The 13,905-nt window shown below is 43.1% G+C and overlaps 1 protein-coding gene across 1 annotated transcript in view; it reads right to left on the bottom strand.

Moving 5' to 3' along the window:
- Positions 1–13,905, bottom strand: part of PAPPA (pappalysin 1) — a gene marked incomplete at its 3' end in the record, with an annotated part of 174,517 nt that overhangs the window by 138,343 nt on the left and 22,269 nt on the right. The window contains exon 2 of the mRNA XM_080356158.1: positions 9,010–10,078. Coding sequence (XP_080212284.1) covers positions 9,010–10,078 — 1,069 coding nt within the window. The remainder of the gene's footprint in view (positions 1–9,009; positions 10,079–13,905) is intronic.

The raw sequence follows: 13,905 nt of genomic DNA, 5'->3' as shown, positions 1-13,905 counted from the left end.
ACATCTTTTCAACATCTAGGGCCAAAATTATTTTTAAAAGCATTGCAGGTAATTGCCATTGCTGTTATTCCAAACCACTGCTGTTTCCACTCTTTTACCATCGCTGATGTAAACCAACAAGTGTCAATAGCAAACATGAGCTGCCTCCGCAATTATTGAATTAACCCAAATAAGACATTTCACAACAAAGAGCTCACACATATTGCTGGCTGTGACCAGATCTTTAACTACAATTCACAGGAGATGTCCTATGTTTCCAACGTTTGTTACATACAACTCAAACATCTGGGTGCCTTCTGAAATAATTGGTCTGCAGGGTGCAGATTTTATCCACCTTTTCACTGGGGTGGATTGGCCACAAGAACCTTGAAAACAAAGGGAGAAATATATTTGCTGAACCTAGTTCTCCTGAAGAATTTCAGAAAGATCAGATTAGGCCAAAAATGCTAATCTTGGTTTCAGTATGGTCCCTTTTTAGCAGAGGTCCCTCCTTTAAAAGAAAAAGGAAATTAAAAATGAAAAACAGCACTGGGGAAAAGTTAAACGTGTGCTTCAAACTCGCAAATGCCAGGAAATTTAGAGTTAAAGGTGAAACTCCACCCTAAGGAGCTCCATACTGGAGATATTTCAGTGAACAAACATGACGTGTTCTGAAATACAAAGACCCAGTAGGGTACGCTGGGTATGGAGTTTCAGCCTTCACTCCAAATTTCCTGGCGTTTTGGAGGTTTATTAGAGTTTCATATCCGAAGCATTTAAGTATTTCCAAGAAGTTTCCTCTGTGCAGCTCACCCTGATCTTTTTGGAAGCTGAGAACAAGCATTCTGATGGTGTAGCCACCCATCTATTATTAATGAACCTGAAAACACTTTCTTGCAAATTTGTGTTAATCTGGAGTGCTGAAATTATGTACAAACTAGGTAGTTTCAGTTGAGTTACACTGACAAACTCCAAAATTGCAAATCCACTCAGAACTAAACTAAAGGATGGGATTTCATTGACCCCAGCAGAGCTCGTGCTCCTAATCTTCCTCCACCGTATGTGGGTCCTGTAACCCCATGTCAGCCAGGGCTGCAATCAAGCAAACGCAGAATTGCTTTTGACAGCAGTGGTTCGTATTCCTGGTCTAAACTCTCTCCCATGTTGTGGGGTGGGGATATATCCGTCTTACTTCTCAATGAATCTGGCTTTAATGGATGAAAACCAACTGTAGCTATCAGCATCACGCTTTTTACAACACAGCTTTTATGAACACGTTACAAATATTGAAGTGGTTTCAGAGTATCTCGATAATCCTAAAAGATCTGCTGTGAGGCTCTGCATCGTTGTCTTTCCCAATTGCTCTAAGGAAATGACCAGCAGCTCTTTTCAGTCCCTTCAAATCACCCAGAGTCTTCGTCCTTCTCAAACACGCGCACAGAGAAAGTTTGAGGACTGTGTGATGGCTTCAATGGGTGCCTTGTACTGCTAATGGAGAAGGAATCACATGTACTTTGAAAGTGGCCTCACCAATCACTCTGTACAAGCATATCTGAGTGGTGGACAGGTGTAAAAGTGATGGGACAGCTCCGCATTGTGCTGATCCTGAGGTGTTTGAAGGACAATCGATTCTTGCTGCAGTTAAGAGAAGATAAACCAAGACACCCACTTCTTGGGTTGCCCCTCTCCCCAAGCTGAGCAGAAGAGGGATTGTACTTACAGGCTGACCTGCCTTGGGGAAAGAAGGAAGACAGAATAGGGAGGAGGCAGACAGGGACTTAAAACATCGGGAACCGATGCCAAAAAAGTTCAAACAAGGGCCAATAGACACAGACTGTGCTTCATGCTGTTGCCTACGGATCTGCCTCTGCATCCTTTCTCCTTCAGTCTTGTCCAAGACCTTCCTCTTTTCCATCACCTTTCCATTTAGTTAATCCCCTCCTCACTCTGTTCCAGCTATCGAATTTAAACATACATACATACCCAAATCCCCTGACATATACTTCCTTTTCATACCTCTGAAATCCCCCAACAGGCCAACCAATGAAAACAAAAGAAAGACTACCAAAAAATCACAAGCAATTATTTATTTGGAGATTATTTTTTTTTTTCCCCAACCAGATCAACCAATTAGGGTTTTTTTGGGGGGAAAAAAAGACAAGTTTTCAAGCTCATAAACCCTTCCTTGTATTTTCCTTATCTTTTTTCCTAACACTATAAGTTGGTTTAAGAAAAGACATCGCCCCACTGCTGAAACGTGCCTTACTTGGAAGAGCTTCAGCTCTCCCAGCTACATCAGGAACATCATGGCTCTGGAAGTCATAGAATGGCACACTATTATCCGTCTCTTCTGCTTAGAACTTGCAGCTCTTTTTCCAGTCTTTCCATCACATCTGCTGAGGCTGCAAACAAGTCCTCTGTGGCATAAAGGTATTTTTCTACCCAAAACTATGAACTACTTATAGAAATGGCTATTTCCTGAGTAATCACACTTTTGAGTTGGCTTTCTCCCCTGGCACTAAGTTTTCAGATATTGGGCAAAGGCAGAGCTGCTAGGCCACTTTCCATGCCTCTGCTCACATTGACATTTTCAGCTGAGACTATATAAAGAAAATTCACCTTATCCTGCTCACCCCTTCTCCTCAACCCTGCGAACCCACTACGTGAAGGCACCAGTAATGCTGATGGTTCCAAGTGTGGCTGCACAGAGCAAAGTCCCTCCGGACACAACACAAGTTGGCATCATCTCTTCAGAAAGATTTCTGTACATCTCCATTGGCAGCAACAGTGAAGGAATCACTAGGAAAAAACCAAACGCAGCCCTCAAGTACTGTTTGCCCAACTCCAGCCATCCACGTGAGAGGCAAAGCCTAATGCATCGTGCTCATGGATGCTGTAAAGGGAGCACGGTGAGGGGGCTGCTCTGCACCTCCCCAAGGGGCAGCTATTGCTTGCAAGAATCGAACTTAAATTCCTATCAGAAAAACAAAAAAGAGTCTGAAAGGCAGAATGGGAGCTGCAAATGTAAGTATTGCACCTGGTTAAGCCTGCCACAGAAATAGCCTGTGCTTTGCATCTTTCTCTGTGTGAAAGGTGCAACCTCCTGAATTTACAGAAGGTTTCAGCTGCCACTGATTAAAAACACAGGGGGCACCTCACAGCCACTGCTGCAGAGAGGTTGTACACAAATGGATGTGGGAAAAAAACAGGGCGATTAATGCAAAGCCCCACAGTACTTTAAAGAGGCACGTTGGACGTGATCAAACAGAGTCTGTGTGTGAGACGGTATAATTTGAATTGATCACTAAGAGAATAAACCAACTTGCATATGCTTCTACTTTTCAGAACACGGGAGGGGATGAGCTCCACCACAGCCCTTGAGGAGGCTGGTAGAGGTTGCTGGAGAGCGTCAGCAGGGCCAGGGGGACATGGAGCTGCAGAGCAGCCAGGGCCAAATTCGGTCCTTTCCAAATCTGCAGACTCTGCGCCGGCAAATCTTCCATGGGGGGTTCCAGAGCCAAATGGGTCTGCATTGGCACTGGAGTGTATAATAATACTTTAATCTATTGTCTCCCACAAGGATTCTTAATGATCTCTGATAGTTTACTCCATAGATTTTATAGGCTGTCTTCATTCCAAGCATCCTGCAGTTTGACCAGACAGTGATTTTTTTACATAATGGATAACGTCCATGAAAGGAACCATGAGTCCTATGAGTCTTGGGGAAAAAATGTTTCTTAAAAAAAACCTGTTGGAAAACATGACTGTGGGTCAAGCTAATTTGAGCAAACTCCTACTGTTTCTAGAGTGTGCAATTGTATACATAGAAATAGTTTCTTTAGTACTGAAGTCCTGTCTATATCAGCATTCAACACTAGACTTATAAATGTCAGTTCCTAGCATGGGAACAGATGCAACCCCTCCCAGCTGATCAACATCCCTGACATCTGGAATATAGGACAGAATAAACAGAGAGAACAGAGGATTTCCTGTTGGGACTTGGCTTTTGGGTGACAACTACCAAGACACAGCAGCTCTGTCCTTGAGAGTGTTACCTCTCCACCTTCTAAACAGCCCTGGGGCTGGTAATTAAAGAACTGGACATTTAATGTTGAATCTCTAGGCAAAACCTCGAGTATTTGCTATATGTCTGTCTGATATCTGTGTGAATGCAGGAATCCTTGAAGTCAAGAGCTGCACAACAGTCTCTTCCAGGCAGGGGATTAAGTTCTCAAGCTTCCTGAGTTGAAGAGCTTTGATGAATTTCTTCTGTTCTTTTTAGTGTTTAGGATTAGGTGGAAATTAATCCTTTATTGGGAATCAAGGAGTATTTCTTACAACTCTTCTAGCTCCTAGAAAAGGGCTCTAAGTGTGCCTCCCTCCTCTGGAGTAATTTAACCACATTTTGCAAAGTAGCCTCGTGAAAAGCTTTCCAGTGAAAGAAAAGGAAAAAGAATTAAGAGGTTGATCTGATCAAAAATCTCCCTGGAGGAGCCCTGAAGTGCAGCCTCAGCTCAGTTATCTGGACGAGGCTGACCTAGGTTGGAGATTAACCAGCCACCTCCTCCTTTGAATGCCACTGCTGCCATCCACATGGCACAGCACGATGTGCTCTTCATACGAGGCTCTGCCGTACCCATTGCTGCTCAAAACCACTGCGGAAATTTCTACAAATTGCTCAAACATGCATTCAGAGTCTAAACTACTGACTCTGAAATGTGTCGGTGCCTTTAATCTTGAGCAAGCTAGTGTGACACAACGCTAAGCTGCACGGTACAAATGTTGGTAAAAGCCACAGAAAAGGGTGGGATCAGCAGGACACTGGACTCCAGCTCTTTGGTCCAGTGTGTCCCCCGGTCTGTAGGCAAGTGCTGCAAACAGACTCTGGACCATGTGCAGCTCATCCTGCCCTTGGCGAGGCAGAGCCGAAGGGTCGCGGGAGCCTCCAGGGCACACACGGGGCTGTTGAGAAAGCCTGTCTGCAGGGTCAGTTATTCTGAGGGGATTTCCAGCAAGTATTCAGTAGATTGTATGAACTGAGGGAGTTTGAAGACACTCCAGTAGCTTTTACTGTTTCAGGAATTTCATCAGCATTTTCCTAAGAAGGCATTAAGGGGAATGCTTGCTTATCTGTCCATGCAATCCTGTGGTGAAGCCTTAAGTGCAAGCCCAATATTAAATAAAAGGAATGGCTCAGTTAACCATAGTATGGTGCAAGAATTTGCCACATCAAATGGCACTTACAGAGCATGATTTCCTATGATCCCTTGCTGTTTGTTTCAAGTATTTTGACAAGAAGCCATGGTAGGTGTCATGAGCTCAGTCTTCCCTGTTTTGCAACCAGCAACATCCCAAATAAAACAAGGAATGTGTATTTCTGGCCAGTATGTTTATCCTTGCTCCTTGCTTTTGTATTGGGCCAGACTGTATGATCTTAGCATGTTCTAATTTCCCAGAACTGCAGAAATAAAGAAAAGCTGAACAATACTTGCAAACCTTCTGCTGGGATAAATACATTTTGTCCCACTCTCATGAAATTAATAAAAAGTAGTGAGGCAGATATTCTTGGATAAAGCCTGCTGTGTGGCTAATGATAACCAGCCCTTTGTTTTTTCCCCGTAGGCTATTAAAAAAGAGGAGAGATGATCTAGTCAGTACCACAATGTTTACAGCTTTTCTGCTGAGCAGCTCGGAGAGCAGAGTCCCCATCCACCAGTGCTCTGAACTGCCCCTCTGGCAAACTTCTTCATGGATATGCCACTGGATTTAAATGCACCAGCACCCCTGCTACCTGAGCCTCAGCTCTTCGGAGGGAAATGTTTTTGGAGAGGCACCAGAAAAAGAGTTTGGAGACAACAAACAAAGCAAAACCAACTCTGCTGCTGAGATCAGCTCTAAGGTCAATGTAGTTGCACCACAACAGTGGCTAAAGAACACCACTAAAGTGCTTGAGCGCTTTGTCCAAGGTGCCAAAAGGGTCACAAGAAACTGATAATGCAGATTGGAGGTATATGCAGATTGGTGATATATCTGTGGCTGCACTTAGTCAAGAAGCATACGCAGAGGTTTTTTTAACAAGGCTCAGAACAACTTTGTCCCCAGGATGGACACTTGATGGACTGAGACCATCAGAAGAAGGAAAGCAACTGGAAGAGGCTACATCTTCTTTTGGGGATGAAGAGGCACTGAAGAGGGTTCCTGTTTATAACAGCATTAATCACGCACTAGCACTTTTTGGTTGGTTCCAAAGGACAAAAGTATTTCAGGAATAAACTCTGCAATGGTGAACAGCTGGCTACAACTGCTGCCACTAAGGATGTAGGAGGAACAAAACCCTGTAGCATCTGAAAGGACCCCCCAGTACTAAGGAAAGCTGTCAAGAGCCTTTACAGCACAAAGCTCAGGAAACTCTTTACTTAAAGTTACCATTTCACCTTTTTCCCCCCTTTTATTTTATGCCTCACCAGACTGAGGGCTCTTTCCCCTTTCTTCTGCTATTGGCAGACTGACCTTTAGCAGAGGAAATACCTGGAATTAGATGTGAGCTCTCGGTGGCTGTAGAGATGTCTTCATTGATGTGGTGCAAGGCCTGCATTAGAGGGGACTGAGGACTCTTTGCCAACAAAAGTGATGACAAGAGGGGCTGGTGAGGCAAAATGGGCCTGGATGGTGCCAACTGAGTCACAGATTTTGACTGAGTCACTAATTGGCATGGAAATGTCTCTCATGGGATGGTGCTGAAGGCAACACCAAAGCCAAACATAGGGTTTGAATCTTCATCTTTTTAGTCAATGAAGGCTTTGCTGCCAAAGCCACTGCCCTAAACCTTTGTTAGCCTAAATACTCAAAACAGTGTTCAGCCTTAAAAACCCCACCGATCCAGTCCACAGGCGTAACTGCTGTATTTTGCCATACTGAGTGCAAACACAGTGGTAGGTCTGAGCTCAGTGAAAGCACATCAGCCACCAAATAATACCTCCAGAGAGATGGAATCTTCTACCTCCTTTCTTGGTTTCATTGACAATGGTCAATGCTGCATTGCAATGTCTGTGCAAAGACAAATAAATGAAATCTGGTTTAAAATATATTGGGAGGATCTATGGATTTTCTCAGGCTTTATGCTGTGGAAGAGGATGTTCAGGCCTCCCTCACTGGCTTAAGTGTGCCAGTCAAGAGAAGGTGTTTCTCAAGCCAAAATGAACATGTAGAAGATCTGTGAGCTCAGTGCCACCAAATGCAAATCCTCCAGAAAAGTTCAGTATCCTGGTTGTCTCCAAAAGGAACACACAACTGCTTGTGAAAAGCAACTATGTTGTGTTACAGTAAGTTCAGGTTTTAGAACAAAATTCCTTGCTTGGGCTTGTGCAAGTACAATCTGTAGGGCAAAAAGACTTCATTTGAAATAGAAACATCTCTGTATGTCAGAATAACATTAAGGCACAGTCTTAAAATTGTCAATTAAAGTTTAAAAGGCTTTTCTTGTTTCATTTTGTATGGGGGTATTATGCTGGTCATAGAACAAGTGATAAAATGGTACTACCAGATTAAAAAGAATGTATTTTTCTAAAAATTGTCATAGTTGTTATAACTAACACCTCGAGTTCTCAGAACTACAGTGTTAAAATAATCCAATGCGTGTTATGCCTTTGATGATGTTTGCTTAGTTGTGTTCCTCTCCAGTTGAACAGCATTAAAAGATTGGTATTTTTCCTTTCGATATTTTCAGTCATTAGTATTTAAAGTATTTCCTCGTTTTGGCTTTGTTCACTGGGAATTGAGTGAAGTCAAGCTGAGCTATAAGGATTTTTAAAAAAAAACCAACCTCACCGGAGTTTAAAAAAAGAAAAAGGAAAGAAACTGGAAAGGAAGCATTTCTTTGCAGCTTAATTATGTGTATTTAAAGATCCAGTAGAGCTGATAATGTCATTTAAAAACTTCTCTCTACCAAGGAAGTTACAAATATAGCCTGAATTGCTATAATGGAAAGGACTCCTGAAGAGCTCATACGTCTTAACCTGGCCTTCAGTTTTGACAACACAGGGTGTTCCAACCATTGAGTGTTTTTTCCCCCATGACTCCCTGAATTGCTCTAAAGAAATCCCTGTAACGTGGGATACAGACAACAGAATTTCTGCTTTAACCTTCATCTCTGTGTTTAGATTTCTAAGTCATTCACAGGGAACACTTTTTTACTTAAATCTAATAACTTTATCTGAAGATTATCAGAAGCAATTTGGAGTAACTCTAGGTAGGTGGTACTCAACTGATGCAAGTTATTCAGGGATGCCCCTCTTCAAACCACAACAAAAGGAAGCCTTTAGCTGAGGATCTCAGGATCTTATCATCTCACATCCACCTGCAGTAAGTTTCCCTACCATTTACAATGAAGTGGCCCTACCCCCAATTTCATACGTATAGAAAAGGGTGCAGAAGAGTTCAATTACCCACTCAACATGTGCAGCAGCACTGCCAGGAACCTGGTACCACCCTCCCTCCTTATAACCCAGCTGCTCCTCCACAGCAGTGCTGTACTCATGGTATTAAGAATATAGAATAACCCACCTACCTTCAATAACGTGCTACAGAGTTCAAGTCTCCCTACGTGTATTTATGTTCTATTCCATTCCTGAGGGGCTCTTCCCTCTTCAAATACACATGAGCTTTCTATGACATCCAATTCCCACTCCTAAGAGTCTGTGGTTAAAATATACTGTGCAATGGTACAATATACTGCTCATAACCAACAAGTAATGGGTCTCCCAAAGCTGGCTGCTTTGGTCCTTAGCAATAACTTTCTGTAGCCTACATGGGGAATACCAATTTATTGTTAAGACCCCGTTGAGACCGTTACTGAGATTGCATTTGGATAACCGTAATGTGAGCTACATACTAAGAAAAAAATTAATTAAAAACTCCAAAACCCATAACGCCAATAACACAAGGGTTAACAGCCAGCAGGCTGATCAATACCTAGACAAATATTCATTAATATGATCGCAAAAATGCTTATTTGTTTAAGAAATTGCCTACCTGTAAGGAGAATATGGGTCAAAGCACGTCTTGGTGACTTCTGTTATCTCTGGGTTACAGCATTCCCCACCATCGAAGTTGTATCTCTCGTAATTACAATCCATGTCACACACACCGTTCTGCTTCTTCTTGTTGAAGAGCGTGTGGCGTACGTGCCGGCAGTCTCCGCCGTCGTACCCGGTCAAGGTGTGGTTGCACTCGGGGTCACAGTTCTCATCCCCGATCTTGCTGATGTCACAATTGGCCAGGATGAGTCGGTGGCGAAGGGAAGAGTTCTTCACCTCCAGCACCTCCAGCTCCCAGGTGATGTTGTAGCGGCTGAAAGCCTCATTTAAATGCTGATGCTGGAACTCAATCTGCTGCCGACTGACAGTGGGGTTCTGGTGCTTGTCATCATAGAGATTTACCACACGGTAGCGAACAATTTTGTTGCGGCGGAACCTGGGGAGCTTGTTGTAGCTGGTGATGACGTCGGTGTTGTCACAGACTGTCTGTCCGCAGAGCGGAGGCTCTAGGCTTGTATCCAGCAAATAGCCGTGATGATAGCTGAACTTGCTCTGAGGACTGCTGCCATCCTTCATGGGAGACCAGGTGTTTTTCACATTCAGTAAACTGTCTTGAAGAACTAGCTGAGGTAGAGGCATGTCTTGTCTGTGAATTGCCTGGCCCATGTCCAACAAGATCTCCTTCTGAGACCGGGCTGTCCTCCAGAGGCTGAAGTGCTCTACGTAACCCCGATAATTCTGGTTCAGGGCATTTCCTCCAACCATGAGCACCTTGCACTTCAAGGTCAGAAGACTGAAGATGCTGCCCACTTGCTCTCCACTCGTGGCCACCTGGGCACCGTTCACATAGAGTTTCATCAGGTGCCCATCATACGTGGCAGCCAGGTGCACCCACTGGTTGGGGAGGTAGCTGCGATGTGCTGCAATGGTGGTTACTTTGCGAGCACGGTCCGTCTTCAGAGAGAAGAAATAGCGGGGGTCTCTATTCCCCTGGTCACTGACGGTGTTAATCCCCAGGACCCATCCTCGGTCACGGGAGGTGTAAGAACATTTGTCATACAGTCCTATGTGCCCCCAAAAAAGAAATATGAATAAATAAGGATGACAGAATAAAAAAATTAGTCTTTCAATCGTATACATATATCTCTCCATATGTATATACACACACTCACCTACATACGTTACAAAGTTAGTGTACAAGAAAGACATTAAATTATCTAGTGCACGATTGTGGGAGGTCATGTTAAGACTCGCTATTAAAGGTCACATTTTGCCAGCGGTGTGTACAAATGGTATTCCGCTTATCCTGATTAAAAGACCAAAACCGTTTTACAAAATGTTGTACTGTGCATTTGGTTCCTGCCTTCACTCAAACCATACATCCCTGGTTGAAAATAAGAAGAGCCTTGAGAAGCAATCCTTTGTGATCTCATTTGTACCTCACATCCCTGAACCTTGCATATAAGGTCCAGAGGAGAATTAAGTATAAAATCTAAGTACTGCACTGTTTGAGATACACTGAACAACCGCAATAATCTTGGTAGGATCAAGCACTCAAATTCTACATAGAGTGAATGGGATGTGTTGAGGCTACCTTCAAATTTATACCAAATAAAACCCATTAAGGAAATGGCTGGATGTGCTGGACAAGGTATATACCATATCAGGAAAGGGCAAGAAACATGCACAGACAGACACACATTCAGAAGGATCCCTGCCCCCTCACACACACACAATAACAATTTGGTGCATCGCAGGGAGCTAATCAGTTTTCTCAAAGTGTGGATCCACACCTGAAGCTCTTAATCCGTCTTCAGACAGTGGGAAGAGCCCACTCCTTCTTGGTTTGGGACATGAGGTTTGGAAAGCTAAAGACATACATTTCCATCTCGCAGTTGCCAAAGGCCAAGGGCTGCAGGGACACCCCTCAACTGAAAAAATAATCGTCAGAGCCTTCAGCACCAAATGGCCTTTCTACCATGCACACACAGAAAAGAATCCTTCCCCCAAGCCTCCACTTCCAAAAGCCCAAACGAAAATCATAAATCTCTGACAGCTCAGTCCTCATGAAAAGACTAAATATCCCCTTGCCTCACCCCTGCACCCTAACCCTCCCAGCACTACCACCAAATAACATCTCCTGCTTCTGACTAAGTTGCTCAACAGCCATCTGTTAACAATCACTCATTAACAGCGCAGTCTTGTCTAGTATCAACAGAGCAAAGGTTACCGGAGAATTCACTGTATTTTTCCTCCCCTCTCCCAACACCCACCTTTCCCCTCTCCTCACACCCTTCCCCTTCTCCTCCTCCTCCCCCTGTAAAGAAAAACCCTCTTCTGATGGGAAAGTTAAAAAACTTTAAACAGGGCTTTTTTCTGCACGTTGGTATTTTGCTAGGGACTCTGAGCTCCCCCTTTTCCTGTTTCCTTTGGAAAAGGGATCCCAGGGTTCAGAAGGTAATGTGTTTATTCATCTGTAGGGCGCACTCAGTTCAAAACCTTTTTGAGACCAGCTTCTAGTTTACCCTCCTACTTCTGATCACGAGAAAGGAGAGGAGGAGAATCAGGGAAGGAGAAAACAAATATGGTAGAAAACCAAACCAAAACATTCGCTAGGATGGATTTTTACCTGAGAAGTTTGTGATATGAAAGCCAAAGCTACCAATGACCTTCTGGAGTATGTTTTTAAAGCTTTCAAAATTTTTCTTTATGGAATAAACACTTCTACTACGCATTAATTTTCAGATGTATGAGAGCCCATAAGTGTTTGTATTTTTATGAATCTCAAATGAAGGTATTGTCCAACAATAGTGGGTGGATAATGCCGAAATGAATGAGAAGACAGCTAGCAAGACAAGTTCCTCTTCCAAACAAGTCATTAAAAAAAAAAAGTTATAAAAATCCCAGCTCATTGTAACAAGCCCATTAGAGCTGGTCAGACATTTTACAAGAGAGCTTTTGCCTGCCAAGAAACGCCAACATGGTGAGAGCAGAAAAAGTGATGCAGAAACGGGTTAGTCCCAACAAATCTCTCTGAGAAGCTCCAGGTCTCCAACATGGCTAAGGGAACCCCAGGGACTCCCTCGGCTGTCTTGGCCACAAGAATAGAAGGTCAACCCATCCTGGCCATGCTCCCCACCCATCTCCTGCCACCTTTGCCACTGAGTGACCAAATTCTCCAGCCCTGAGGACCACAGGGCAGCTGCACATGCAAAAGCTGCTCCACCTGTTTCTTAAGGCATCCAAGATCCCTGCTGGTGGATGGACAGCTGGACGTCCTGGAACAGTCTTCTGGGGTCTCCAGCTCTGGGGAAGGCCACCATACAGTCTTTAAGGGTCAAGTTTTTTTGGCTTTTTGTACTGACCGAGGCTGGAAATATTCCCCCAAAAAACTAATAAATTATTGTGGAATGGAAACATGGTTTCTAAGCCAGTATTAAAGAACATCTTCCTCTCTCTGAAGTGCTGCATGATGCTAGTGATTGACCTCAGCTGAACAGATGGAGCTGCTGGAGGAATACTACAGAATAGTAGCAATCCTCCCTTGCCTTTGAGCATTTAAACCCTGATGTGATGCAACGTGTCTTGAGCTTGGCTCAAATAGCTGCCATCAATTCAAGATTTACAGGGAGCCAAAGGAGGGCAGAAAAAGAAAAAAACCAGTGACAATAGGGACACCACTGAACATGCCAGTATGAAAGCTGCTGAACTAAAACACTCTACTATTCCAGCTCCTCGCATTTTTTAGTTCAGGGCAAAGGTCATTACTCAATCCATATGCCACGTACGGTATTCTTTTCTCAAACTTTTACTATTACAGACATCCAACTCTTGATGAAAAGATGTTTCAGCAGCAATACTTGTTTTATTCTTAAGAGAAAGAGTAAGAAAAGGGATAAGAAACCCACATTCCCTATAACTTGCAAAGTTGTACCAGTTCTTCGTGACCTTCTTTTGCTTGTATGCTGTACCTATTTTCCCAATCCTTCACTTTTGGCTCCAGACTAAGAATCCTCCAGCTAAGGGAGTGTCACTTTTCCGTTTTGTCCCCAGCACAATGAAACTAATTTCAGCTGGGAGTTTGGATGTCATAATAAAAGAATTTATTACTTCTTCTATGACAACTAATAAGGCCAAAGTCATTGGAAGAGGGACATGTGAAATAATTGCCAGAACTTCTGAAAACTGAATAATTTGATGTTTTCACAATTTACTTCAATTTAGTAAAGGGTTCCATAGCCATGAGTTATTTCTCAGATATAATTAAGAACATTTTTAAACAAGAAGAGGCCTCTTTTACCCCAAACAAAGCTGTTTTTGAGCAAAATCATCCTTACAATGGTTGACGCTCCAAATTTCAAAATTCAGCTGTGACCACAACCAACATTTACATGAAAAGCATACAGAGTTTAGATTCTCATTTACACTGAGAATTCTTTACAATAATGTGGTAAAGGACATTTTTAGCTACTTGATTTCCCTTTACAAATCAAGAATAGTGTAAAGAGGCCTCATGGTAAATGAGACTCAAGCCAGTGACTGCAAAACCACAATCTGGCGAATGTGCCTGAAGTTTCTGAGCCAAGAAATGGTGAGAAATAAAACTGATGTTTGTTTTCCCTGCAGCAATTAGACTTTTTTTAAAAAGTACAAGTTTCATACAGCAACAAACGGTTTTCTTCATTTCTGATTCCCTTGAGTTGCTAGAAAGGGATGGAGCTACAACTGAGAAGAATACTGACAGCCCTTCTTATTCCTTAGTCTGAATGATTTTTTTCCCCTGTAAAGCTCCTGTTCCTGAATCCCAAGGGACTGAAATGGAATTTTCTCTTGTATTAAAAAATAAAAATAAAAATAAGAGGTGCTAGTTCAGCTTTCCAGTAAGACGCAT

This window comes from Nesoenas mayeri (assembly GCF_963082525.1).
Source record: "Nesoenas mayeri genome assembly, chromosome: 18".
Lineage (NCBI taxonomy): Eukaryota > Metazoa > Chordata > Aves > Columbiformes > Columbidae > Nesoenas > Nesoenas mayeri.
Note: the sequence above shows the minus strand (reverse complement) of the source record. Positions and strands in the feature narration are given on the sequence as shown.